At 54.1% G+C, this 27,190-nt stretch overlaps 11 protein-coding genes across 11 annotated transcripts; 5 read left to right on the forward strand and 6 right to left on the reverse strand.

The window, feature by feature from the left end:
- Positions 1 to 191: 191 nt before the first annotated feature.
- Positions 192 to 1,595, forward strand: A1O3_02398 (uncharacterized protein; the record flags this gene model as incomplete). The annotated part of the gene is made up of 3 exons (XM_007732538.1): positions 192 to 280; positions 370 to 523; positions 582 to 1,595. 3 exons carry the CDS (start codon positions 192 to 194, stop codon positions 1,593 to 1,595), a joined length of 1,257 nt encoding a protein of 418 aa, XP_007730728.1.
- Positions 1,596 to 1,947: 352 nt separating this feature from the next.
- On the forward strand, positions 1,948 to 4,665 carry A1O3_02399 (uncharacterized protein; the record flags this gene model as incomplete). The annotated part of the gene is made up of 1 exon (XM_007732539.1): positions 1,948 to 4,665. One exon carries the CDS (start codon positions 1,948 to 1,950, stop codon positions 4,663 to 4,665), a length of 2,718 nt encoding a protein of 905 aa, XP_007730729.1.
- A 425-nt stretch (positions 4,666 to 5,090) lies between these two features.
- On the reverse strand, positions 5,091 to 7,561 carry A1O3_02400 (uncharacterized protein; the record flags this gene model as incomplete). Its single annotated transcript, XM_007732540.1, has 2 exons — positions 5,091 to 7,497; positions 7,557 to 7,561. The coding sequence occupies 2 exons, from the start codon at positions 7,559 to 7,561 to the stop codon at positions 5,091 to 5,093; spliced, it is 2,412 nt and encodes an 803-aa protein (XP_007730730.1).
- Positions 7,562 to 9,499: 1,938 nt separating this feature from the next.
- On the forward strand, positions 9,500 to 11,263 carry A1O3_02401 (uncharacterized protein; the record flags this gene model as incomplete). The annotated part of the gene is made up of 1 exon (XM_007732541.1): positions 9,500 to 11,263. One exon carries the CDS (start codon positions 9,500 to 9,502, stop codon positions 11,261 to 11,263), a length of 1,764 nt encoding a protein of 587 aa, XP_007730731.1.
- A 601-nt stretch (positions 11,264 to 11,864) lies between these two features.
- A1O3_02402 (NADH-ubiquinone oxidoreductase 24 kDa subunit, mitochondrial) lies at positions 11,865 to 12,764 on the reverse strand (the record flags this gene model as incomplete). The annotated part of the gene is made up of 2 exons (XM_007732542.1): positions 11,865 to 12,545; positions 12,630 to 12,764. The coding sequence occupies 2 exons, from the start codon at positions 12,762 to 12,764 to the stop codon at positions 11,865 to 11,867; spliced, it is 816 nt and encodes a 271-aa protein (XP_007730732.1).
- A 377-nt stretch (positions 12,765 to 13,141) lies between these two features.
- Positions 13,142 to 14,759, forward strand: A1O3_02403 (oligosaccharyl transferase complex subunit OST4; the record flags this gene model as incomplete). Its single annotated transcript, XM_007732543.1, has 2 exons — positions 13,142 to 13,527; positions 13,598 to 14,759. 2 exons carry the CDS (start codon positions 13,142 to 13,144, stop codon positions 14,757 to 14,759), a joined length of 1,548 nt encoding a protein of 515 aa, XP_007730733.1.
- A 409-nt stretch (positions 14,760 to 15,168) lies between these two features.
- On the reverse strand, positions 15,169 to 17,553 carry A1O3_02404 (uncharacterized protein; the record flags this gene model as incomplete). The annotated part of the gene is made up of 1 exon (XM_007732544.1): positions 15,169 to 17,553. One exon carries the CDS (start codon positions 17,551 to 17,553, stop codon positions 15,169 to 15,171), a length of 2,385 nt encoding a protein of 794 aa, XP_007730734.1.
- A 1,329-nt stretch (positions 17,554 to 18,882) lies between these two features.
- On the reverse strand, positions 18,883 to 22,053 carry A1O3_02405 (sulfite reductase (NADPH) flavoprotein alpha-component; the record flags this gene model as incomplete). The annotated part of the gene is made up of 1 exon (XM_007732545.1): positions 18,883 to 22,053. One exon carries the CDS (start codon positions 22,051 to 22,053, stop codon positions 18,883 to 18,885), a length of 3,171 nt encoding a protein of 1,056 aa, XP_007730735.1.
- Positions 22,054 to 22,549: 496 nt separating this feature from the next.
- A1O3_02406 (uncharacterized protein) lies at positions 22,550 to 23,310 on the forward strand (the record flags this gene model as incomplete). The annotated part of the gene is made up of 2 exons (XM_007732546.1): positions 22,550 to 22,588; positions 22,639 to 23,310. The coding sequence occupies 2 exons, from the start codon at positions 22,550 to 22,552 to the stop codon at positions 23,308 to 23,310; spliced, it is 711 nt and encodes a 236-aa protein (XP_007730736.1).
- Positions 23,311 to 23,552: 242 nt separating this feature from the next.
- Positions 23,553 to 23,966, reverse strand: A1O3_02407 (uncharacterized protein; the record flags this gene model as incomplete). The annotated part of the gene is made up of 1 exon (XM_007732547.1): positions 23,553 to 23,966. The coding sequence occupies one exon, from the start codon at positions 23,964 to 23,966 to the stop codon at positions 23,553 to 23,555; it is 414 nt and encodes a 137-aa protein (XP_007730737.1).
- Positions 23,967 to 24,873: 907 nt separating this feature from the next.
- On the reverse strand, positions 24,874 to 26,926 carry A1O3_02408 (uncharacterized protein; the record flags this gene model as incomplete). The annotated part of the gene is made up of 4 exons (XM_007732548.1): positions 24,874 to 25,842; positions 25,925 to 26,500; positions 26,554 to 26,621; positions 26,677 to 26,926. The coding sequence occupies 4 exons, from the start codon at positions 26,924 to 26,926 to the stop codon at positions 24,874 to 24,876; spliced, it is 1,863 nt and encodes a 620-aa protein (XP_007730738.1).
- Between the last annotated feature and the right edge of the window lie 264 nt (positions 26,927 to 27,190).

Below are 27,190 nucleotides of genomic sequence, written 5' to 3' on the forward strand. Positions count from 1 at the left end.
GTAGGATCTCGTTAAAGTGGAAGTTCAAGTTCGGCCAGGCACCCGCCTAAGCCCAGGCTGCGGATTCTGACCACAACCCCAGGCAGCCACCCCGGACATGAATATTCTCTGCGTCTAGTCCATCCCTCTCCCTCTACCATTTGAGCCTCACCCACGCCCACGCCCACCCTCCGGCTCTGTGTGGTGCTGAGATGAGTGTCATTCGCACGATCGCGGCCGTCATCCTCAGTATTTCATTTGTGGTCTTCGTCGCGCTCTTCGGACGGCTGCCCATCTTCCGGTAAGACGGCGTCTGTGTCCATGTCCGTGTCCGTGGGCTGAGAGCTCTCAGAGTCTCCCGTGCTGACCCTGCTCTTCTCCTCCCCGTAGGCGCACGCCTATTGCTTTTCTCTATCGACTGCTCTGGAAACACATCCCGAATGGCTTCGTCGCCGTGGATGATCGACTCACCGGCCGCCGCGTATCGCGGAGCCTGGCTCGGACAGGCGACTATCTTATGAACGAAGCGCACCCGCTGGTGCTGGTATGTACTGGCCCTTTCCGCCAGCGGCATTTGCTCACACGCTCACGCTCATGCCCAGATCTTTTTCGTCCTCCTACAAGTTGTCGGAGAGGTTCTGTTCATTCCAGCCGCCTGGGCCCGGTTCACGGTGTCTCAGCTCACGCTGCTACCTCCCCTTGTGCTCGCCCCTTTGGCGTTTCTCTATCTCTCGGCTACGACCTCCAGCAACATTACTCCGCACAACCATCGATCGTCGATGCTTGCCTACCCCTATGACTACGCTCTCTTCCATCCCGGCTACTTCTGTAGTACTTGTCGCCGTGCAAAGCCGCCCCGTTCGAAGCACTGTTCGCTCTGCAAGGCCTGTGTCCAGAGACAGGATCATCACTGCATCTGGATCAACAATTGCGTCGGCCGGAACAACTACCTCTGGTTCAATCTGTTGCTGGTCAGTATAGCGGCCCTGCTGGCTTATGGGGCCTCACTCGGCTATCTCCTTCTTGATGCACACCTACAGCAGAAGCTGGTTCCCCCGGCTCTTACGAGGGGAAGTGTCACATCAAAACGATGGAGCACCCGCATGACTTGGACCGAGTTTGCGCATTGCTGGGCCTGGGTTATCAGCAAGGAATGGCGCATCGGAGCCGTCATGATGCTGGCAGCCATGTCGTGCCCGCTCGCCTTGGGGTTTCTGCTCTACCATGTCTATCTGATCTGGGCCGGAATGACGACAAACGAAAGTGCCAAGTGGGGTGACTGGAAGGAAGACATTGCCGACGGCGTGGCCTTCAGGGCCGAGATGCGCCAAATCAGAGAGATATATCCACCACTGCCTGAAGATGTCGAGCCTCGTGATGAAGACGTCAGGTGGCCGGCTGGAGTCCGGGCGAAGTGGTGGATGGTTCGAACGAAGAACGGCCAACCGCCCATGAAAAAGGCGATGCAAGATGAGGCCTCTGAGACAGATGTTGGCGAGGTTCGAGAAGAACCTGATGAGCGCTGGGTCAAGGTCAAGTCCATCGCGGAAGTCGAGAATCTGTATGACCTGGGATTTTGGGGCAATCTAGGGGATGGGCTTTTCAACAGGGGCTAGTCAGCTGTTAAGATGTATGCATAGTACGGAGGAGATGATCACGACGGGTATTATGAAGCACGATGGCGTGGGTTGAACAATTGCCGAAGCTCTGTTCACACGAAGATGCGGGTTGATAGACCAGACGGGTCTTGTCACGTGGACCCGCGTCCACGGTAGGGAGCCCAATTACATGAATCCATCCCCCGTGTCTAGTAGATAGTGACTGACTGGCGTTGTCTGGTGTCTGGCGTCTGGTGTCCGCATCATTCACTCTGTCCCCAGTCTCGGCCTGCCGCTTCTCGGACAAACAAAACGACAAAGTCACCCTGACCACTCTCTGAATGTAGAGATCTGTCCAGGATGCCCGCAAATGGCTCCACGGCCTGCCAAACGGCAGCGCAGATCTACCATCGTCCTCTCGGACGATAGTGACGAGGATTTCGAGTTACCCTCTTCCAAAGCCGTGAAAGCCGGTCTACAGCGCGAGATCACCCTTGATGGCAGGAATTCCCTCACAGTGTCCCCGGCCAAGACGGGCAAAGGGAAGTCGACGACTAGACGAACTATCCTGCGAGCATCCCCTAAATCATCTCCGGAAAAGACCAGAAAAAATGCAGGACCAAGCGAAGCCGAGAAGTCGAGGTCCTTGCACTCTTTCTTCGGCAAAGCCACTGACGAAGAGAGATGGAAGAAGAAGGCCATACCAGAACAGGACTGGGCGAATGGGGAATTGGGCGATGCAATTGAAGACGATGAATTGTCCGACGAGACGCTACAAGAACTGGGAGTGAAGCCGGACACTGCGCATACATCTCTCCACAGAACGAAACCTGTCATGCCTGCAATTACAAATTTCACCAGTACAGTCAATAGAGGCAGCCTGCCCTCCAGCCAGCGATTTCTCAAGGCTGCACCTTCGAGTCAAGAGGCCACCACCAGCGCAGACACCTCTCGACCAACCGTCGACGTCCACCATCTACCATGGTCCGATCGATACGGGCCTAGTAATCTCGAAGAGCTGGTGGTACACAAGAAGAAGGTGGCCGATGTCCAAGGTTGGTTGCAGGGCAAGATCAGCGGACGCAACAACCAGAAACTCCTCGTCTTGAAGGGACCTGCGGGCAGCGGGAAGACCACGACCCTGTCATTGCTTGCAAAAGCCCTGGGCTTGCAGCTAATATCATGGCACAACCCTGCTGTTTCCGACGCGGGCGGAAACAGCTCAATAGCTCTGCAATTCGACGAGTTCCTCAACAGAGGAGGCCAGTTCGGCAGCCTTGCTTTCGACCATGGTATTTTAGATTCGGACTCCTCCAAGGGAGATCCAGACCATCGACTTCTTGTCGTCGAAGAGTTTCCGGCAACTATATCGAGCTACTCCAGCGCCCTTCAGTCGTTCAGGTCCGTCATTTTACAGTTTCTGGCGCGAAGCAAGACAGCCTCCTCAGCTATCCCTGGTCACCATCACCCCAATGGCAATGCTCCACCTCTGGTCATAATCATTTCCGAGACTTTGCTCTCCTCGTCCACAGCAATGAGCGACAGTTTCACTGCTCACAAGCTCCTCGGTCCGGAAATACTGAACCACCCCTTTGTGACAGTCATGGAATTCAATCCGGTCGCGTCTACATTTGTGACCAAGGCTCTGGACCTTGTCATGAAGAAGGAGGCAAGAAATTCTCGCAGACGCCGAATGCCCGGCCCCGCCGTGATTCAGAGACTGGCCGAAATGGGCGATGTCCGAAGCGCGGTCAACTCTCTAGAGTTCCTTTGCTTGAGAGGAGGCGATGGCTCTGAATGGTCGGGTACGGTGGCAGCCAAGGCGAAGAAGACATCAAAGGACAAGCACGGCGTGCCTTTGACAGAAATGGAAAGGAACTCCCTCCAACTTGTCACTCACCGCGAAACCACTCTGGATATGTTCCACGCAGCCGGCAAGATTATGTACAACAAGCGTGAAGATCCACGGGTCCTAGATACCAGAGCAGAGCCGCCACCCAAACCACCGGATCATTTGATGCATTTGTATACACCCAAGGCGTCCCAGGTTGACATTGAAGCTCTCCTCAATGAGACCGGGACAGATATCCAGACTTTTATCTCGACCTTGCACCAGAACTACATACTTTCTTGCCACGGCGATGCGTTTGAGCAATCGTTCGAAGGTTGTTCGGATGTCCTCTCCACAGCTGACATTTTAAATCCGGAGAGCCGACCGTCACGTCGCGTAGCCTCGAACCCAAATGCAAGCATCATCCAAGCCAACCTGCAGGCCGGATCTTCGGACACGCTGCGACAAGATGAGATCAGCTTTCAGGTCGCGACGAGGGGTTTGTTGTTCAATCTGCCATATCCTGTAAATCGCACGAGCCCTCCCGGCGGCAAAAAGGGTGACGCGTTCAAGATGTTTTACCCGGTGAGCCTACGACTATGGAAACCCACAGAGGAAACGGAAAGTCTGCTTGACATGTTTGTCCACGAGTCGGGTTCTAGGTTTGGAGTCGGATTTCCAGGTGGTGGTGGTGGTGGCGGCGGCAGTGGAGATGGATCTGGCGGCGTTGCGAGCTGGCAGACCAGAACCTTTGGACGGGATCCTGCGCCTGTTGCGATCAACAAGGAGGACGAGAACCAAGAGACTCCGGAGCTACGGCCTGTTCATCGTGGCAAGGGCACTTTGGTCGGCGAGATCCTGCCGTACATGACGCGCATCTTGGGCGCCAGGAAGCAAGACACGTCTGTCCTCGAACGCATCACGAGGTTTAAGCCGGATGCGTTCCTCTCCTCGGCGAGTGGTGAGGGCGCGGACGCGGACGAAGACGCGGACGCTTTACAAGACGAAGACCAAAGCACCTTCACCGTCGCAGCGGCCGGACTGGGATACGGGCGTGGCACCACCACAGCCACAACCACAACCACCGCAGCGTCGACAAGAACAACGAACGCACCGGTATCTGCGTCCGCTCTGCGTGCGGCTGCCCACGACCATGATCCGACAAGCGCCACCGGCTCTGGACACGGACATGGTGGTCTAGTGCCAGTGACCATGGAGAAGTTGTACATCTCCGACGACGACATCGAAGACGATTGAATGGTCGGCCGAGTTGGACAATTAATTGGCCCGTCCACAGAACAGAAGGGTGGAGGGAAAGAAAGGGAGGGCGGCAGGATTTCTCGTGTTTGGGCGATTAATCGCACCGATAGTCGTTTTGTACCAGCAATGAATTCTGATATGAAGCAATCAAGAACCCCGGTGTCTAGGTACTGTATGTATACTTTTACCTACAGGTAGTACATGACAGATGCCTAACCTTCATCTGCACCGTTGACGCTCATCACATTATTTTGCGTTTTCGCCTAAAAGATGTTGGTCAATACATATTATTCGCCATTTCCGAAGCCACTCTTTTCTGTGGCTGTTTTCCTTTCCTGGCCTTCTAAACTGCCCGACATGGCGGCCGTGTCTGAGCCAGCCCTGCTCTTCCTCGCTCCTGGCTCTTCGGCCCAGTCATGTAATCATTGAAACCAACCGTCTTCTCTGATTCTGAACGCAAAACTGACCGCCGTCGCGGCAAGTAGCCCTATGCACAATGCCGTGGTGCCGTACTTGTCATAGTATCGCGAAATACTAGCCCTGCGTTGCCGGATCATCTGCACACGCAAATAATAGATGACCACACTATACACCAACGCCGCGCTTGCAACGATGGTAAAACCCCACGCCGAGGCGAGGCTGACTCCGTCTCCGAAATTGAGTAGAGTGGCCGCAATGCTTCCCAGAATGATGCTAAACTCCAGCCAAGACAAAAACGTCCGTTCCGCGGCGAAATACACTTTCGGCTCGATGCGGACAGGAACATGGATTCGTTTACCAGCCGGTGCTTTGAATCGCTTGACCTGGATTTGGCCGCCCACTGGGTTGACGCTGCCGACACCGCCGTTTTGTGGTAGAGGAGTCGAGGTGGGGATTTTCTTCCAGGAGTACAGGATCGCATTGCCTGCTTGTTGGATGTGATGGTTCAAGAGCAAGGGGTAAAACTTCCAAGACTTTGAACGACGGGCTTCTTCGAGCTCGTTGCCCTCTTCGTCCGCTTCCGAGTCATAAATGTAATCTTCATCGGTCAGAGGAAGCGCAGCAACACGTTCTTCCTCGTCCAATGAATTCCCTGGGGCAGCACCGGCATCTCCATTCTCTTGGCCATCTCTCTCTTGCACACGGCTGTGCTCATGCAGAGCTCGCCGAGCAGCCTTCAGCCTTCTCGTCTGTTCATCATCGCCATCCGTCGACCCGTCCGCAAACGGGGTGGTTCTTCCCGTGGTTTGACCATCTCCTGGTTCCTCATCGGAATCTACTTCGTCTTCATCAACGTCACTAGTGGAGTAGCTGGCCACGTTGGCCGGCCGTTCAATGCCAAATCGGTGGGTAATTGGTTTGCGAATGTCAACATCCATCTGCGTAAACCAGTATGGGAGGAGATGGATGTGGGTCGGGAATAATGTGGCCACACCGTGGATGAACTTGGAAAACTTGGGCAGAGCTTCCACAAGATGGCTGGCGGTCAGATCACGCACCCACTGAGGTGGTTCTTGACCAGCTTGAGTCTGTAATTTGACTTCGAGGACGGCATAAGGAAACCGCTCGACGTCCTCGGGAGGTAGCTGCGAGAATGGCCAGTCAATGCCAATGTCCATGCGCCGCCAATTGTTGCCAGATCTTTGTCTACCTTCCAGGTTGTCTTCTCGAACCATGGTCAACTCGGTGTCCAGGGAGATGCGGACGCGAGCATCGCCAGGAAGCTGAAAGGCCGTACGGTGATAAAATGATCTGCAGACGGGTTTCAGCCTCCGAGTGATGACCCGATATTGGATTTCTCGAGCTAGTTGCTCGAGGTCTTCAATTTCTTGTATGCTTTTCTTGCCTTCCCGCCTCATCTTGGCAAAGGCTTCTTCAACGGTCATCTTTCCAGCCAGAAAAGCATTGACATTCTTCTCCTTGAGCGTGAACCGAGCCTTGACCGACTTTTCCCCAGTCCAATCTTCTCGATGGGTCTTTCTTTCCACGAAGATTGTCTCGTTCTCCATGCCACCGTACCACCGCAAACGAATGGCTTCCGCGCCCTCCGTCTTTTTCAGTCGGCCCTCGTAGAGTTCCCACGTCTCTGGGTTGTCATAATAGATGGAAGAAATGGCAGAATCCTTTTCATCAAACTCTTTATTGGGATTGAAGACCAGGACAGGGAGGTGCTTCAGGATTATGAGCTTTAACTCGGTGATGTTGTCCGCGTGCACCCAATACTTGGTAGTCTGGCGAACGAAGTTCTGTTGCGCACCACCTGCAGAGCTGTCACCCTTCACAGGGTGTCCTCGGGTTCGGACAAGATCGTAGAGTTTGGAAAGGGTGACGATGAAGGCATCGTAGTTGTCTTGGAAGAAGGGTTTTGCCTTCAGTCTGGTCGCAAAGGATGGGCGCAGTATCAGACCGGTTTGCTTGTCGTGTTTCTTGATGATCTTCTGGAAACCGGTATAGTTCAGCTGGGTAAACTTTGCGAGATCATGGACATCGGCGATTATGTCGCTGAGATCGGCCTCAAGCAAATCAAAGTCCTGTTCGAGGTCGTCGTCGCTTTCGGTATCGGGCGAGGTTTGGTTCTCTTGCCGTTCAATCACTTGTTTGACCTCGGCCTCGGCAGCCTTGATTCTCGATATTATCTCCTGGCTCTTGAGCTTTTGAAAGGTGTAGACCTTGTCGAGCTCTGCCTCGAGCTGCTGGATGAAAGCGGCCTCATCGTCGTCGGTCCAGGGTTCGCGATCACCGTTCTTGCCGTTCACGAAAGGTTTCTTGAGGGCATCTTTGAGGTCGTCATAGGCAATGTAATGCCAGTAGTAGTCCTTGATCAAAGACTGACGAAGCTGCTGGCCAAACCTGCAAGTTGGATGTGTTAGCGACGGAGGAGCAGGGCGGGGGTGGGCCAAAAAACGGACTTCATATTGGTGGGAGACACATTCAAACTAAAGCATCGGGGACGGAGTACTGTGGCGATGAACCAGCCAGGAGTCCGAGCACAGCGAGATAGGTATTCGAGATACAAAATCTGAGAGAAGCAAAGGATACAACTCTAACAGTCCGAGACAACTGGATAGCAAAAGCAAAAGCAAAAAACGACAGGAGCTCTGAACCGGGGGTAATAAACCTCCGGATCGTAGAAAAGGATAGATACTACTAATAGGTGACTAGATACCTAAGATAGGCAGGCAGAGTAGTATCCTCAGACGCTGCGACGTCTCTCCAATGGGAAGAGGCAGGCCAGAACGTGCCTGGAGAGGCGCCTGGAACAGGGCAAGTGGCGGTGGTGGAACTGGAGCTGAGAGTGGACGCTCCCAAGGCCCAGGAGGCTCCTAAGCCTGACTTAGCCTTGCTTGAACTGCGAAGATTCAAGTTGTTATCATCTATCAATATTTAGGTAATCACTTCTGTTTGTCGATCGCTGCACAGCATCCATCCATCTCAGCTAGGGAGCTCTCTTCCCACTTCCTACCTCCCACTTCCCATCCTACTCTGCTACTCTGCTACTGTAGTACGGATAGTGGTAGTAGTACTACCACGGCCCCACCAACCTGTGCTGTATGCTGTATGCTGTTGAAAATTTGCAGACTCGGGTTCCTCTTCCTCGTTCCTCGCCTTTGCCCATCGTCGTTATTCCTCGCTACGCTGCGCCATGATCCAGCGAGTTTTCACACGCCCAGCCTAAAGCCTCAATTCAGACCGATTCGATTCGGTCAACTCGACCCTTGACACGCCACCTAGCAGTATACAAGACCGGTTAGAGGAAAAGATATTGAAGGCAGGCGAGCTACAACCATCGGCCATTGCTACTTGGGTGATCCCGTGGTAGGTGTTGAAGATCGCCCTCGCCGTCGATTATCTAGATCTCTCCACTCCGTCGCTTTTTTAAGTGGCAACCGGGTTCTAGCCTCGGACCTGAAAGTGTCTGCGCCATGCGGGATCATGGCTCAATTAGATACAGATCGTCGAGACGTCAGTCGTTGGAGGCGATGTGGACATCAACTGAGGGGACGGGGCTTCCTCGAAGATCGGATCGAAGATCGTCTCAGACAAGCCATGTTCTCAGGAAGCAGGAATGACTCCCGAGTACCTTCGAGCGAACAAGGACAAGGACGCAATAGGTAGCTGCATGGCTGATCGACGGAGATAAGTACGTTACTTGGCTGGACCATGTATGTGCCTTGAGGCATGCGGAGGGGTTAGAGGGCAGTAGGAATACGACCGATAATATTACCGTAAATCAAGATCATTACCGTAAATCAAGATCATGAAGTCTTCTCCGCGTTCACGATGCCCATGATGTACCTGTGTCTCCCCTCCGCGGCGTCTTGCAAGGATGTCCGCGCCTGGGTCGGTGAGCGTGGTGGCTTAGGGGCTTCATAAGGAATGAATCATTTCCCAGAAGGATGGCTAAGGCGTTGACGCCCGGTGCTGTCAACTGCAGTCATGCGCACCTCCCATGGCTGCCGAGCCTCCCATTCTTTTGTACTCCGTAGCCAACTACAAAGTATTAGGACGAACCACCATCTGTCTCGCTTTCATTAACGCCACTCGTCCGCAGGGATAATGCCTACGATCTAACCCATTGGTACGCGGGTTATTCGAACCAATTCTGCGCACCTCGTCTCCGCTGGTGCCAGACTGCGACTCACATGCCAGCAGGCAACCGCCCTACCCCCAACTGCACCGCAAGCCTCAACTCAGCGGCACCAGGCAGCCTCATCTAAAGGCTGTGCATTTGTGGGCGTTGACTGCCTCCTCTCGCAATTCCCTCTGTGCATATGTGCCTCGACCTTCTCTGCCCCCCTCGGATGACCATCAGTTTCAATGCTTTGCAATTCTTTCCAACCTGCCCCTTATAATGGCCTCCTTCACAACAGCTGCCCTGACCAACAATCCTCCTCCCGACCTCCCAAATGAAATTCTCCTAATCATCGTCCAAAACTGCCCCCGCGCCACTCTGAAAAATGTGCGATTGGCCTCCAAACGTCTGGCTCAGATGGCCGATCCCTATCTGTGGCGCAAAGTGGTCTTGGTTCCCAACGAACATTGCATCCTCGGCTTCGTCAAGGCGCTCAGACCCTCCAACGTGACTCGCCTCATAAATAAACTAACCTATGACGCTCGCTTTGGATCTTTCTTCCACCACATCAAGACATTCTACCCACATTCTGTATGCTCTTCAGACTCGAAAGATGAAAGGGCTCGCGCAGAGGCATTGCTGGACCGTGCGGCTCAAGGACGCTTTCAACCATACGAGGACATGGCTATTGAGGTTGCCATGCTCACCAGAGCGTTAAAGATACTGCCCAACCTGCGCGAGGTCCGTGTCCGGGACAATGAAGACGGAATCCACGGTGCCTTCACCAAGGTTCCCTTCTTTTACCAGAATATCTGCCGTCTCGTCCTGATCAATCCAGAAGATGTGAACTACAAGCTCATGGCAGGCAGTCCTGGGAGATCTTACACCAAGGGTATGCTAACAGCCGCCTATTCGGCCGGGACTCGGCTTCAAAGCTTCAAGATGACAAGTGTAGACGGTCGTGCCTTGTTCGGCGTGGTGCCCATGAAATCAGCCGCAGCACATCAGCAACTAAGAATCTTCCAGGCCATGATGGAGAATCTCCGATACCTCAACCTTGGCTTCCGCAATGACACCTTGGTGACTACTGCCAATCACATCGAAGCTGTCCAGACTCTACTGAAATCAGCAAAGAGAGTCAAGACCCTGAGATTACGCATGACCGATTGCAGTGTGACACGCTATCAGTATACCGACGACGAGCTACAGTCAGATTTGAGCGGCCTTCTCGAAACTCCTACAGGGAGCTGGATCTCTCGACCTTTGCTACCGCGCCTTGAGGCCTTGGCCATCGATGCGTGTATATGCCACGATGAAGACCTGATGCACTTCTTGAAGATCCACGCATCATCTCTGCGTCGACTAGAGCTCTCGAACATCACACTCCTCGGTGGCGAAGATCGTCGAGAATGTTGGGTCAGGCTGATCAAAACTATCAAGAGTGATCTGAAGCTCACCTCAATTTCCTTTAGTGGATGGTTCAGCAACGGTGGTCGTCAGCAATGGTTCGTGGCCAAGGACAGCGTGTGCGTGGACCGATTAAAGGCTCGGGTGGAAACATATGTCATCGACAGCCGGATTCGCAACTGTCCCTTGGAACCCGTTGCCATCAAGCCGAATCAAGGTGACGTCGAAAAGCCAGCCAACGGAGAGGAACACGAGGGCGATATGACCTGGGCGATGGTCTACTCGAGCCGCTTGGGCGACCAGATGGACTGGACCTTAACGGAACCATCATTCAGCATTTCTTCGGGCGAAGTTTCCAATGTGTCTTCTGCATCTGGCGACGCCGGCGCATCTGCGAATCAAGATGCCGACCATTGGGGCTGTTTCGAAGAGCCGGCGGTCGGGCTGGAGAATACCAACAACACCATTGGCGTTGTAAACTTCGCAATTGCGGGCAAGGAAAAGATAAATCAGCCGCCCGTCCACCACTCACACTCTGGAGCCCTGTCCACGTCCAGCTCGTCGGTGCACAATCCCACTTGGATGATCCCACCACCACACTCGATAGTCGTTAACCCCGGTACGAATTATTCGTGACGGAATGAACTATCGAGATCACCGGTCGAGTCTCACCAACCCTCAGCAAATAACGTCCCTATCGAACACTCTCTTCCACGGGGTGAGCAAACTGGATGTCCGGCAATAGCGTTTGGCTTACGAATCTGAGAATGAGACATCGAATCTCTCGAGATATGGGTCGAACTGGACTTAGCTATGGAAACGGACCGTAACCTGACGATATGATGTGACACGATATGATATGAATCGGGCAATGCAGCAGTAGAGGGCCTGTTGATGCCATACCAGTTGAGCCTTGCTCTACAACTAGCATGAGCCATTCTGAAATGTGCATGTGGGCCCAGGGATGGGTGTCCGTTTGCACGAATTTTGTACAGTCCATAAGGCAGACATACGCTTAGTTACAGCATCAAGGGAAACAAACAATCTAGTGTGTTGTTTAGCCGTTGTTTGGCATTCCATCTTCCGCTCTTGGCCCAATCTTCACATCAATCTCTTATGACATGTACAAGAGCCCGGTCGATCACGGCCACACCCAGACTTATCGACCGCCGCCACCATCTCTGAGGAGGAGCTGGCCAGCCATCATCCACACCTGTATGCAAATAACTCTTCGTGTTTACAACTCCCCATCGGTCCTCATGAAATCCTTGACATGATACGGCTCACCCGTCAACGAAGTCAGTCCGGCCCTCGGCTCACAGGTAGTCCTCTGCTTGCCCTCGTAAACTTGTGGACCAGGTCGCGGCAACTTGTTCACGTCGTATCCACTGATTGTTGCCGAGTCTTTCAACGCCTGCAGTAGCTGTGTCACCGTCTCAGGCGTCAAGTCCTCGTAATAGTCGTCGTTGATTTGCACCATGGGTGCATTGACACAGGCCCCTAGGCACTCGACCTCCAGCAAGCTAAACAGCTTGTCCTCTGTCATGTGGCCTGAATGAATTCCCAGGAACTCCTCGCAGGCTTTCAATATCTTGTCGCTGCCACAACCACCCAACATGCATGGCGTCGTCGTGCACACCTGTACAAAGTACTTGCCCACAGGCTGGCGGTTGTACATGGTATAAAACGTAGACACCTCGTACACCCGCATCGGCGGCATCTCGAGAATCCGGGCCACTTCATTCATCACGCTGATGGTCGTCCAGCCGTGCTGGCGCTGGCCTAGGTCCAGTAGGGGCATCACCGCCGCCTTTTTGTACTGAGGCGGGTATCGTTTGAGGATTTCGTCGACTAGACGCAGATTGGTCTCATTGAATTTGAATGGAATCGACGGGTTGTTGTCGGGAGTGTTGCGATGCTAGAGCAACAAAGTCAGGCTTACAGATATTCATCTCGCAAACAGAAACTCGACTGTAGCCATCTGGGTAAGGGCGGTACTCACCACTGAAAGCGACTCGCTTCGCGACGCCGGCGTGCTAGAAAACTGTCTGGGACGCAGGATCTGTCTGCTGCGAGGAGCTCTGGGTAAACTTCGTGATGCCTGGCGCACCAGCTGAGGAACGAATTTGGACGCCATTGTTGGCCCTGTGCTGGGTCGAATCTGGCTCAGAGTCCAACAGATGCCGTGAAGCGAGACTGCGAAACTGCGTCCTTGATGGGTGCGAGCAATGCCAAACGTACCTAGTATGTAGGGAGCTTCGGCCAATCAGGGAGAGCTGGTTGTCAGGTCCAGCGGCGAGTCTTCATTGGGACAAGAGTGTACTGGCGAGACCAGCGATCCCCCGTATACTGCGCTGGGACAACACTTGAGGCGCCGGACTTTATACGGCGAACCTGGCGGCGTCCAAACGGACTCCGCCAACACAGTCTCAGGTCGGTTCTCCACGCTGGCCTAATGACCGCAGTCACAACGATGCTGCATTGATTGAGCTTGCTCCCGCCCAAGCTACGAGGATGCGATTCTCGTCGGTGGTGAGCGCGGTCTTCGGACTGTGCATCGGGACCACTTTGTCTTCCGCGGAACAATCTAACCTTACCACACCTCAATCGACGCAGAGGATACTGGCGGGCGACTTCAAGCCTGCGCCTGTCTTCGAAAACACGAACCTTGTCCGCACGATCAACCTCGAGAAAGGCTATGTCAGAGAGACCACCAACGTACTTGTGACGAACATCGACAAGAGCCCCCAATCGGAGTACTATATTCCCTTTGATTCTGACCTGGTTGGCAAGATTGGCGGGTTCGACGCCCGGGATAAGAAGCAGGCCGCGAGAGGACAGTTGGAAGTGAGCATTGCTGCTCTGGCCGATGTGCTGGATGCACAAACCCCCTCTTCCAAGTATGTTATGTCCAAGGATATTACGCTTTGTAGTCTGTATAAATGGGACAACTGGCTAACCTGTAACAAGATCGATCCATTACTACATCATCCATCTCACCGAGCCCTTGCAACCCAAGGACGCCGTCACGCTCTCGATTTCCTACCACATCCAGGGAGCTCTGAAGCCGCTCCCGGTGTCCATCAAACAGGATGAAAAGCAATACCTCACGTACAACTTCTCCGCCTACGTTCCCACCGTGTACCCGACCATCAAACAAAAGACCAAGGTCAAATTCCCTTCAGCAGATGTCCCCAAATACACGACCACAACGGGCTTGACCTCAGCCTCCGATCCAGAAAAACAAGGATCTTCGCTCACTTACGGACCTTACGACACGCCCAAAATCCCCCCCGGTACAGTGTACCCTGTGGCGGTGCGCTACGAATTCAACAAGCCGCTTTTGACATGCAGCCTGCTGGAACGAGATGTGGAAGTCTCCCACTGGGGCGGCAACCTCGCGACCGAAGAACGATATTGGCTTCACCACGACGGCGCCAAGCTGGCAAACCACTTCTCTCGTGTGGCGTACAGCACGCAGAATTACTACATCAACGCGGGACAGATGACGACCTCTGCACTACGAGAACTGAAGGTCCCTTTGAAGCCAGGCAGCGTTGACGCATACTTCACCGACGAGATCGGCAATGTCTCAACATCCCGCTTCCGACCCAACTCCATCCGCGAGGCCAGTCTTGAACTCAAGCCCCGGTACCCACTGTTTGGCGGGTGGAATTATACCTTCCGGATCGGCTGGAACAACGACCTGTCCTCGTCCCTGCGCAAACTCCAGACTCCTCCCGACACGTACATACTCTCTGTACCGTTGATTGAAGGTCCCAAGAACCTCGAGGGAATCCAGTACGAGAAACTCGTTTTCCGCGTTATTCTGCCCGAAGGTGCCACCAATGTCAAATACCAAACGCATGGCGGCACGGGCGTGCCGTCTCTGCATGCTGAGCACAGTCTGCACAAAACATTCATGGACACGCTTGGCCGTACAGAGCTCAAGCTTACAACGACCAATGTCGTCGATGAGGCGAGAGATGTCACTATCCTGGTTACCTATCAGTATTCATTCCTTGCGGGATTGAGGAAGCCGTTCACAGTCTTTGCCGGGGTGGCGGTGGTTTTTGTCGTAGCGTTCCTGGTGGGCAGAGTCGACACTAGCATTGGGAAGAGGAAGAAATGAAAGGCAAAGGCCAGACATTGAATCGTGGATGGTATCGAAGAGTGGATGCGGTATGTCAACGAGAAAAGCATAACCCCTTACGAGTTTGTACTTGATCTCAAAATTGTCTCCGGGTTTGATAGAAATGGGTATCTAAAATAAGAGGGCAAACGGTCTCGTACCAAGACGGAAGATGTTAAGTTTCAACAATAGTACGATGTACGGATACGCCGTCCGTTCTTTTTCTTCATTGATACCTAAATACGGAGTACACATGGTCTTCATTGATACCTGGGTACACATAAGTCAGAGTTCTCACCACGATGGCCCTGGCCCTGCTGGCATATGATATGCACGATTTTCCCGAAATGGGATTTGGGATTTGGGACTACCGAAAAGGGGCCATGCTGTATCATCTTCAGCTTCAGCTTCAGCCTGTGCATCTCTCTCCAGGAGGCCGGTACCCGATGCCCAGACTGTCCATCAGCCTTCGCTCACGGTCGTGCCATGTATCGGCGTCGTCGAGGCGGGAATCGAGTTGGGCTTCGGCTTCGGCTTGGGCTTGAAGCATCGAGTCGGAAAAGGAGAAGCGGTCTCGGTCTCGGTCGTGGTCGTGGTCGTTGCTGACGACATTGGCATGCGCATACGCATTCGCATTCGTATTCGCATTCTCATTCACATTCGCATCGCTTCGTCTCGTCGGGCTCTCCAGGTCCAGAACCATGCCGTTGCCGCGGTCGCGGACGCCGGAGCTGTCGAACTTCCAGCCGCGAGTCTTGGCCACGAAGCGGCGCAGGTCGCGCTGGAAGGTGGTGCCGCCGCTCCAGCCGAGCACGGCGCAGCCGACGGTGCGCCAGGAGGAGATGATGATGTCGACGCGGCGGTGGATGTTGGGGTTTCGGGCCGGCTGGTCCTTTGGGGTTGGTTCTGCTTCTTCTTTTCCATCGCCACCACCTCCCCCCGCTCCTCCTCCTCCTCCTCTTCCTCTCTCTTCAACAGCAAGAAAACCGTCGACGTCGGCACCAGCTGGGGCAGTATCGAAGTGCGGATTCTGCCACACGCACAGGGCCTTGTCGAGGCTGTCGAAGCCGTGGCCTCGGCGCTCGGCGCGGAACGGCAGCGTGGCCTGGGCGCGGTCGCTGGTGGTGGTGTGCAGGGTGAGGGTGTGGGTGATCCAGCCCTCGAGCTCGAGACTGCGCACGATATGGCCGACCAGATGATGGGTCTTGGTCTCGTCGCGGTGGCTGAGCACGACGTCGACGTCGCCCGACGCCTGCTTGCCGCGCCGGTAGCCGCCGACAATGATGCACTCGACGTCCTCGACGCTGCCGTACTGCGCGGGTTGGATTTTCAGCACGCTGCGGGCATGGTGGTGGATGACGGCGCCGATCTGTTCGACCTCGGCGCGCGGGATCTTGTCCTGGAACTCGTCGTAGTATTTGACCCCGATCTGCTGCACGCGGGTCAGCGTCGACCAACCGAACTCGACCACGTCGTCCAGGTCCTGCCAGCCGTGCTCAAAGTAGAACTTGCGCGCCGTCTCGGGCCCCACGCCCCAGATGTTCCAGAACAGCCGGAGGTGCTGGAGGTCGACGTCGTTGTCCAGGTCCTGCACCGCCTGGATCGACCGGTCCGACTCCTCGTCGGCCGAATGGAACCATTCGCTCCACAGCATCGCGATCTTCTCGTTGCACCCGGGCAGCCGATTAATCTCTTCCGGGTGCCGGATCGCGGGCGGATACGCTGCGATGCTGGCTATCGACGTCGAGTACGCGCGCACGCCGATGTCGTCCAGCGTCAAGATCCGCCCGTCTCGGATTTTGGCCAGCTGCGCGATGAACGCCGAGTTGGGGCTGGCCATCGGCGTCGACCGGCAGCACGAGTACGCCGCATGCGGGCCCTGCGCCCATTCCGGGAGAGGTGGCAAGGGATGCGCTGCCAGGTCCTCGAATTCGGAAGTCGTTGTCCGCAGCAGCTTTGGTGGAGCGGCCTTCCGAATTGTAGGAGACCCGGATTCTCGGTTATGGTCTCCATAGCGCCGGCGCCCTGGGTAGGAGCCAGCTGGCAAAGAGAGACTCGACGCTTCGGCTTTCGCGCGGTCGAGAATCGACGTCGTCACGGTCGGCTTCGGCTTCCTCTGTGCCAGAGAAGCAGACGAGCCAGTCCCGGGCGTTGCTCGGATGTATGTGATTGGATCCTGCAGCGGTTGCGGAGTATCCTCTCCCGCCGGTGGGGGAATGACCTTTGCGGCGTAGATGATGTAGGGTTCGTACGCCGCCAGCCGTTGTTGTTTGAGGCACGTCTCGAGCCAGGAGAGCTTGAGCACCAAAACATGGTCGGTGAGGCCGTGCCAAAGAGATTCAGGTGCAGGAGTGAGTGAAGGTAAAGCAGAGTTGGCACCGCCCGGGCTCGGGCTCGGACTCGGACTCGGACTACTGCGGCTCCTCCGTCCACACGTGGAATCGGCTTCAAGTTTGGCCCTTCTGTCGCGGTTGCGGTCACCGTGCCCGACCTTGAGCCTCTTTCGCGCCGGTCCTTCGTCTCGAGCCTGGTCGTGCTCCTGCTCCTGCTCCTGCTCGCGCCCATGTGAACCGTGGCCGTGGCTGGGGCTGGGGCCCAGGCTGGGCATCGGGGCCTCGACGGTCCAGATCCCCCTGGCGCGCAAGTCAAAAGCGGCGCGCTTCTTCTGCGTGATGCGGCCGAGAAAGATCTTGGCTTCTTTGGGGTCGTACGTCAATGGGCCCTCTAGGCCGAAGACCTGATCCTCAATCTCGTGAAGCTCTTCCGGCTTGAGATGGGTGGGAAGAATGAACATGGGCGGCAACGACTTGAAATCCAAGCCATGACCATGACCATGAGGCTGAGTCGCATGTGAGGCTGAGGCTAAGGCTGAGGCTGAGGCTGAGGCTGCCATTGTTCATTCAAGATGTGAGTCCGTATCCAAAGATGACCGTATCCAAAATGACCGTATCCAAGAATTGCCTGTCGCCACCCGTAATAGCAATGCCCGCATGTCATGGTCGAGTCATCGAGTCATCTCATTGTGTGGCAAGGCACAAACTTGAACGGGAGGCCACCTCTATACCTTAGTCAGAAGTTCGATCCAACCCGCGGCGCACATTCAACCCAAATAAAGTAATGTCGGAGATTCTCTGTTCTGGCTGTACTGTATCTGTATCTGTACATAGGTCGCTAGCCACAGGTCGCCGCCGTAGCCGTGAGAAAGCGAAAATTCATCCGCCCGCGCGCCGTCCTAGCCCGTGCGCAGATGGTGGAGGGATGCGGGATGCGTGATGCGTGATGCGGGATGTGTGATGCCGGATGAGATGCGAGATGCGGGATGCGGGATGCGGGATACGTGATACGTGATGCAAGTGCGGGATCGGGGGATGGCCTGTCCATTGGCATCTCAACTAGGTACCTATCATTGCTCGCTCAATACGCCGTAATCAACCTTCGTCGGCGAATGGAACATGGAACATATAGGTAGGTAAGGTACCTGGTACCCAGGTATTCTGTAATTGCTACCTAGGTAGGTGAATATGACTTGTAGTGGTGGTACCTAGCAATCAATAATATACGTCATGCCACCGCCGAGTCACGCGCCGCTGAGAAACTTACAATATGCTGTTTAGTCAGCACGCGAGGCTGCGAGGCCGCGAGGCTGCGAGGCCGCGAGGCTGCGGACCGGTAGGGATACAGACTCCAGAGTCCTGTCCAGTTTCCACTGTCCAGTGTCCAGTGTTCACCATGCCACGACTATGTCAGCCTGTATACACTGTACAGGATAGAGTACCCCTATATACACTGTACAGGTAGAGTACCGAGTACTCTATATGGATAGGATAGGATACATCGATTGCTACACTACACGGCTGTCGGCTTCTATCTCTGGCTGGACCGGAGGACAAGGGACAAGTTGGGTAAACCTACTGACTGGTTTGCACCGTCGTCGTAAGCTTGATCTGGGCATCACTTCAAGTCTAACGAACGGCAACGACTTCTTGCTCGATAGCTGTAGGAATCTACCGGGTGTGGAGTGATGGAACATATGTTTTGACTCGGAAGATCAACTTATCGTGTACAACTTTTAAGCTCTATTTTCCTAGGCCCAACCCGCACGGCGATGGTGGTCTGAAGTAATCTAGTATACTTCAAGCACGTACCGTCCCTCGTCCTTCAACTTCATGATTTCTCGGGCAGTATCGATCTTCTTGACACCGTTGTCCTTGGCATGTCGAGCAATGGCCTCTTCTAGGACATCAGTCACGTCGGGCACCGGCCACGTCGGCCCGCAGAGGTAGAAGGCACCGTCTTCCTTGATGTACGCTTGGAGGATGTCGTCGATGGTCTGCCGCATCCTATCCTGGATGTAGATCTTTTGAGGCTGGTCTCGGCTGAACGCCCGTCCGAGCAGAGTGATGACACCTGCGGCTTGGTATGCCTCCCATTCTTCGCCATAGCAGTACTCCTCGCGCTGGTGTCGCGATCCCATGTACAACAAGACGGAGCCAATCTCTTTCCCTTGCGCCTTCTCCATGGCGCGGTGCTGCACGAATGCTCGGAACGGTGCAAGACCGGTACCAAGACCGGCCATAATAATCGGCTGGGTCGACTTGGGAGGAAGCTTCATCACCGACGGCTTCACGCTGACCGTAACCGGAGCGCCCACCTTCAGGGCGCTCAGATATTTGGTGGCTTGGCCGAATCGGTCGCGGCCCTTGGGATCAACCCAGTTGACCACCACAATCATCAATGCCACGGAGGTGGGGGTGACAGCTTGGCAGGAAGCGATCGAGTATTCACGGCGCTTCATGGGCGACACAATCCGCACGAGGTCATGGAAGGAAGGACGAGCTGAAGGGAACTCGAGAAGGACATCGGCGTATGTGACTGTATCGACCTCAGCTCGGCGCTGAAACTCCTGGAAGCCTTCGGGACCAGCCAGAGTCAGAAGATTCTTCTTTTCCGTCTCGTCGGTGGCGAAGTCGGCAAGTGCCTCGTAGAATTTCTTGGGCGGTCGCCCGAAGATGTCGACATTTTGCATCAACGCCTGATAGACGGTACGGTTTTCGAAGACTGCGGGATCTTCCCGCGACGCAATCTCGACAATATCCTCAGAATTCAGCCCATACCACTTGATGAATTCCACGACTTCATCGTGGTCATTCTCTGCATGAATGCCCAACGCCTCGCCGATATCGTACTTGAGGCCGGAGGTACCTAAATCGAATTCGATGTGGAAGATGTTTCGTTCATAAGTCACAGGCGTCAAACGGCGGTTCTCCTTCACGTGCACGGTAAATGTCTTGGTGGGTAGGTCCGGTCGAAGAGGGTTTGAAGTGTTGTACGCTTCCTTGAAAATGATGCCCTTGGCTGCCTTCTGCCAGTTACGGAGTTTGGAAGGCGGTTCCTCTTCGGTCTTGTCGAACGCGCTGAAGCTGTTGGGCGTGAGATCCGTCGGCAAGACTTCCTTGGTATCCACTTCCAGTTCAGCCCATTCCTTTGGCACCTCGATCTGGCGAAGTGTCTTTTCAAGGTCGGCAGCAACCTGTTCAATGGTGCGGATATCGCTACTGTTGCTTGTCGCCAGCTTTTGCAAGCCCAACTCTTCAGACTTTCCGAGAGCGACTCGGATGAAGGCTGCCTGCAATATGAGGGACTCGAGTTCGGGGTTCTCGATTGTCAAGGCCGTGTTGGTAGAGTTGATCAGATACAAGGCAATGTGATTCGCAGCCAAAGCCTTTTTGAAGGCAGCCGGTAGTTTCTTTTCAACGTCCTCATCCTTGACGCCGGGAAGCAGTAAAATGATGCTGCTTCCTGGCTTGATCGATTCCACCACGTTGATCTTTTCCAGAAGCTTCACATCCGTGACGACCGCGGTGTTAGCGGACGTGATAGGGTATGAAGCATCGAGACTCTTTGGAGATTTTCGAATGTCGATCCGGTGCGAACCACCTTGCACAAGGTTATCGTTGCTGGTGTGCACCGTGACGTTCTGGGCCGAGTCCTTGGCCAGCGCTTCGGCCAGATGAGCTGCTGCGGAGGCGGATGGTGCGCCGTCAACATTCCAGAATGTGTATTGTTGGACTGAGGTATCCAAGAACGTTGTGACACCCTGGTCGTTGGCTGCTTTGCCGAGGAGCCCCTGGAATGTGGCCGAGATGGACGAAGGTGTCCACACTTCAGCTCTCGCGTACTTCAGCTCTCGAATCTCAGGAATGTTCCGAAATGAAGCGCCGTAAGATATGGAGGCAAGCACGTCTTCGAAGAGGTGAGAATGTACACCGGATTCTTGCACAGCCTGTGCATCGGGAACCTGGCCAAGAACGCCAACCACTCTGACACCATGGGGAACAAGCTTCAAGAACTGCTCTTCCGCGAAAGGTCGATACAATCGAACATTGATGGCGCCAACCCTGTTACCGGATTTGGCCAACGCGGAGGCAGCTTGGGCAGCAAGGGAAGACTCGACTGAACCGAACGAAACGAGAATGACATCGGGCTGTTCGTGACCGGCATACTCAAAAGGTTTATAGTCTGTTCCCAGCTCTTCATTAAGGGCTCGAAGGGTCTTCAGAGCCTTGCCCTCAATGCTCAGATATTTCCTGTCCTCACCCGCAATCGACTCGAGCACTGACTTGTAAGCACTACCAAGGCCAGATTTGTCCAGAATATCAATGACTCTTGTGGTATCCCGGCCAATCCTCAAGCCGTCATAGACATGGAGTGTGGGGAGATCCTGCGCAAGGAGGGTGGCGAAAAGGGACATATGTTGTGCCTCATGTGCGGACAGTGTCGAGACGAGACCAAACCCGAGATCTTCGGCAGCTGACAGAGCTGAAACATAGTCCGAGACCAGTCCGCCATCTCTGGCCCCGTCATAGTCCAACGCTGCCACATGAGCCACAAAGGGATTGCTGACCGAGTAGAGGAGGGACAGCTGGTCGAGGACGGGTCGCAAGAACTGCAGTGCCGAGGAGGATGTAAGGAGTCCCTGAGGAATATGTCTCTTCTTAAGATCGAAGTCCTTGGAGAATATGTAACCTAGGGCGATTGATCCTGCGCCGTTTCGGATTTGCATAGACTGAACCCCGGTCTTGTACCCATTAATGTTCGTCTCCTCGGCCTCGTTCCAGGCTTTTGCAGCCACGTCGAGGTCGAAAGTCTCGGGGGAGTAAGAGAAAATCTTGTCAGACAGAGAAAAGGCGACCTGCTGGATTAGGGTCTGAGCCGTTACATAGGTAGGCCCAGCCACTGAGGAGAGCGACGGCGGCCGGCCGAAAGGGAGGCTCTTGGAAGACTGGGGAGCCATCTTTGAGTCTGTGTCCGGTGCTGTGCCGTGGGAGGAGGGTAGCTGAAGATCAACTTCAGAGAAGGAGAGGATGAAGAGAGGAACATCAGCTCCCCTTGAAGAAACAAATTACATGGTCTCGGTCCCCGAGGACCGACTGCCGACTCCATCTCGACTGCGCGCTCGCGATTCCTCATCCACCTAAAGTGTATCGCCATCAAGGGAACGAAAAAATATTGCCGGTGGTGAGCACGCCATCGGCGCTATCCGACTAGCGTGGACACGACGATCTGGACCCTGATCACGTGCCTTGGGGTGACAGTGGGTGGCAGCGAGGCTGGGGCGTGGTCCGTTCTCCGAATTCACGGACGGTTCCCATTATTAGGACCGCTAGACGATACTTCCGCCGCCTCCGATATATCTGTACAGCGTACAGAGTATCTGTACATCTTCCTGAATATACCAATATTGCAGACAAGTCTGATCGAATTGAGAATACCATCATACACAAAACACAATGGCTTCGGCATTGATCTTGGGCAGCACCGGTCTTGTGGTAAGATATCCGCGACTTTCAGTCCAACGTTGTCGCTGACACGCCACCAGGGATCCCACATCCTATCGACACTGAGATCAGCCGCACCGTCCTACTTCTCAAACATTGAAGTCATCGCTCGTCGCCCTCCCCCACCCGCGCCGGATGCTGCCGTTCCAGTGAAGGAATTTGTCGACAAGGACACCAGCAAATGGGCACCATACCTCTCTTCATTGTCTCCTGCACCATCGGTCTTGTTCAGCGGACTTGCGACCACCCGCGCCGCTGCCGGTGGCTTCGAGAATCAGTACAAACTTGAGCATGACTTGAACATTGAGCTTGCCAAGGCTGCCAAAGAAGCCGGAACAAAGACCTACGTCTTGATCTCGGCCGGCGGTGCTAATCCGCAATCCTCATTCGCCTATGTCAAGATGAAGGGAGAGATCGAAGAACATGTGAAAGAGCTGGGATTTGACCATACCATCATAGTGCGTCCAGGCCTCATCGTCGGCAAGCGTGAAGAGAGTCGTTTCGTCGAAGGCATCTTCCGCACCGTTGCTACAGGGCTAGGACACATTAGTGGCTTCTTGAAGGACGGTTGGGCCCAAGATGCCGATGTCATTGCAAAGGCTGCCATTGCTGCTGCTATAAAGGCTGAAAAGGGCGAGGTCAAAGACAAGGTATGGATCATTGGGCAGAAGGACATTATTCGACTGGGGTCCCAGGAATGGAAGACATCTTGACCTGGTCTAGCGAAAGCGAAAGCGATTTGATGTTGGTCAGTTTGAGAGCGATTTGATACCCATGTCGATGCTACTAGGTAATGCCACTGGTTTCTCTTTCCGAGTCGCGTGCAATGTACTATATTTACAATTCCGATTCCTTCTGCAGTGCTTCACAGCGGCTGCCCTTGGGCAAAACCCCGAATGTCCCTCAGCTTATTAAACACTTCGCTCTCTCTTGCCAGACTCACCACCTCACCACCTCATTTTCTCCCACTACCTTCGGGTAACTTTTTCTTCAACCCTCCCTCTTCTTCCGCTGTGCCTTGGCTAATGTCGGGATTTGCGGGACTGGCATCGAGCGGGTTCACCTCGTTCCCTTCACCCGCCTTCTTCTTGGCTTCTTGAGGGTCTGTGATATCAGGGTTGAACGCAGCGTCTTCATTTGCGGCGGTCGTGTCGTCCGTGCCAGACTTGGAGTATTCGCTCGCTTCTGGGTCCATCTTCTTGCGATCTACTTGGGCGTCACGCTGCGGGTGTGGGTGACGCTCGGGGTCTTGATCTGCCGCAAAGCGATGAGGGGTCGTAGAGATGGGTCGTAGGTGGGGTTGAGGCCTGAGAGTTGGACCCAGGACACGTATGCTGCGTGAGATTCGTAGGAGCATCGGGGGTGACATGTTGAAATTGGCTTTCGGTCCCTCAAGCTTAAATTCCCGGTGTACTCCGTAGAGAAGAAGGTGCTTGGATGGCGACTCTATTAGTAGACTGTAAGAGTCGAGACTCAGGCTCTTCTGTGGGACGTGTCGTGAGTTGGGATGCAAATGATTCTGTGGAGAGAGAGAAAGATAGAATGAGGAGGAAAGGCAGAGGCGTGAGGAAGATAGTGCGTACCACGCGGTGAAACTGCTCCTGCTTTAAAGCGTCATTGATCAGCCAGACGGGTTGAACATCATCGCTAAGGCTTCACATGTTGTTGACGTCATATCTGAACGGGCACAACTCCGGGGTTGTTTCCCGCATAAGCCAATTAGTGCTAATTATTACCTACCTGATCCCAGCCCACACCGGAGGACATAAAATGATCACAGAACCCAGTCCATGTGGAGGAGGATGATTATCGTTTTCTCATCCAGAGGCTACCTATGTACTGAGACTCTACAACAACCACAACTCCTCAGCCAATGCCAAATCTCTGGTACCGGCGCCTGTGGTTCAGAATCTGGGTATTCACAAGGAGCAGGCTGTCAGGCGTATGAAAGAATGGTCCTTGGTATGCTCGAAGCTCGTCGTAGATCTAAGCCCCGTGAGGGCTGATGAAGACCCGTAACCGCTGTAGTTGCACGAGCGCGAGAGTTCTCTCTCCTCGCTGTAGACGCAGCACACCCCACAAGTCCAGCCAGTACCCGGCGTTAGATAATGACGATTGAGCTTCTAAGATGACTATGATAGCTCGGAGCGTGAGGCTGAGGCCTCGGAGCATCGGTGGGCACATAATTTTGTCTTATCTGTTGTTTAGTTGTACTCTGTACAGCATTCTTTTGGATGTATAATGTTCACCAGCCAGTCTCGGTGGACGATGACAACTTAACACTTCAGTCGGATACCATTCCTTTTTTCTTCCTCGCGATGTTCAAACATGACCTGGACCCCAACAAAAAGGGCAAAGCAAGCACCAAACATGAACACTGCGCCGTGCCAGCTGCCAATTATACCATGCAACAGTCCCATCAGTCCATCCAGCCCGACTGCAAATCCGACAAGATTGGCAGCCATCATCATGAGGATATTGACTACTGCCCCAATTCCACAGAGGACTCGGTAGGCTTCAGGTCGGGCAGTCCATTTGGATCTGGGGAATGCCATGGACGCAAGGACTTCAGGTAAGACGAACAGTACAACAAGCCAGCCCCACATCAATAGCCTGAGGTTGATGTCGTGCCACAAGGCGACAAAGGAGAAGACGAGAAGCATATTGAAGATTCCACGGATCTTGCCTGTTCCGCCTCCAGGCCCACCGCCAAGTGGAACGTAGAGATATCGCACAGTCCATCGATTAAAGCTTCTATGCCACGACCTCCAAAAGCCGAATGCAGAGTAGTTGTCGCTCATGCAACGGATCATGTTTTCGGGAGGATCTATCCCATCGAGGAGTGCCCAGAGCCTGAAGAAGCGCCAGGGGATCATGAGTTTCAGCCAAATGATGTTCAGATTGAAATAGGCGAGCATGCTGAGCTGGAACGGTGTATACGTCGACCAGTCCGGCGAAGACTTGGAAATGGCAACGACATAGATGGTGTGCAGAAGAAACTCCATGCAAAACAGCGTGAGCAGAAATCTGATGCCATAGAGAGTGGTGCGTCTTGCCGTAATCGATGGCGCCCGGTACATAGATTGGGAAATGTAGTCGTTGAATGTCACAATTGGCCCAGCCAGATACAGGGGGGGGTATAGAATGTAGGCAACGTAAGTGCGGAACGAAGTGTAAGTTGATGCTGGAGCAGGCATGGCGACTCGGTCTCTTTCTGACAGCGCTGCTGGATCGAGTTGTTTCTTCTTGATCTTGTTAGCTACAGAGCGGGCTGATTTGGAACGTGTGCCTCGAAAACACCAAGGCCAGTGAGAAGGCCACACATACCTCAATAGGACTTCCTGCCCTGGATCGATCTAGTGACCAATAGCGATCAAAATTGAAAGATATCATCCTCAGCATGGTGATCTTGAACAGAACCTCCCATCGCGGGTTCAAGCCTGCATGGGAATCCAGAAACCTGCCCCAGCTGGCCGCGGCAGGTATGATCGGCGAAATAGCCTCGCCCAATGCTGAGAAGCGATAGCCTTCGGTCAGCTCATTAGCGAAGAGAATAGCAATATTGAAGATCCAGGTAGCAGCCGAAATGAGGTTTCGAGACAGCAAGGTGCCGATCTTGAAGTTAATGTAGAGGATCAGAAGGATCTTGAACGTCGAAAAGCCATTAAGGACGGCAATGTAGACCAATGCAGAATAGAAGTCGAAGGAGACCCGGCTCTGGAGCCGGAGGTTTGCTTCGGCCGTGACGGACTGGACCTTTGCATTCCCGTTGGCGGCCGGTGACTCATGAAGCTGAAGCGTGACTCGTTCATACAGCCGTCGAAGGAGTGGATGGATGATAACAAGAACGGCTAGGTATGGGATATTGTCTCGAAAGTTGGCATATTGGCCATCTGAATTGTCCTATATCCTACATAAGCCTTCGGGGTGCTGTCACGACGATGTTTCCCACATACCACTTTCCGACCAAAAAGCCAGCCTGGAGACAACAAATGCTCGTATTTCGAATAGTTCGGCGAATCAGCTATTCCACCGAGTCAAAACCAATGTTCCCATGTTGTCTGTGCCCTACTTCTTACGTTGCGAGACCTCCACTACGGCCCAGTACATCTGCGGTACGCAGAACAGGAACACCAGCGCATAAAAGTAGAATTCGGGAGTTCTCCATCGCGACGGCGAGACATCCCCGGACACTGTCTTGACATCTCTTCCTATTGGTTTGTGAGGACGCTCGTCGACCGATTTCAGGGGCGCTGACGAGGGAGTGGTAAATCGCGTATCTAGGGTGTCGAGGGAATATAACTCGCGGAGGAAGGCTAGAGCAGTCATGTCGACGTCTGCATGCTGCACCTGTGTGTGATGTTACCGTCGGGGTGGAATGGACATCAGAGAAGGGTGTCTGGCCACCTTGCTATGCAGCATTGCAACCACTTGTCGTCGTTCAGTGGCATGTCCGAGCCCCGGTTGGGATCCTTGTGGCCACTTGGCGGGTCAGACTATCAACAGCCTCGCGCCGCTTTAGCAGGTCGCCCGAGACGTCCCAGGAGCACACCGTGATCCTTCGAAACATCTGGCGGGCATTGTTGCTAGCTG

Source organism: Capronia epimyces, assembly GCF_000585565.1.
Source record: "Capronia epimyces CBS 606.96 chromosome Unknown aczIQ-supercont1.2, whole genome shotgun sequence".
Taxonomy (NCBI): Eukaryota; Fungi; Ascomycota; class Eurotiomycetes; order Chaetothyriales; family Herpotrichiellaceae; genus Capronia; species Capronia epimyces.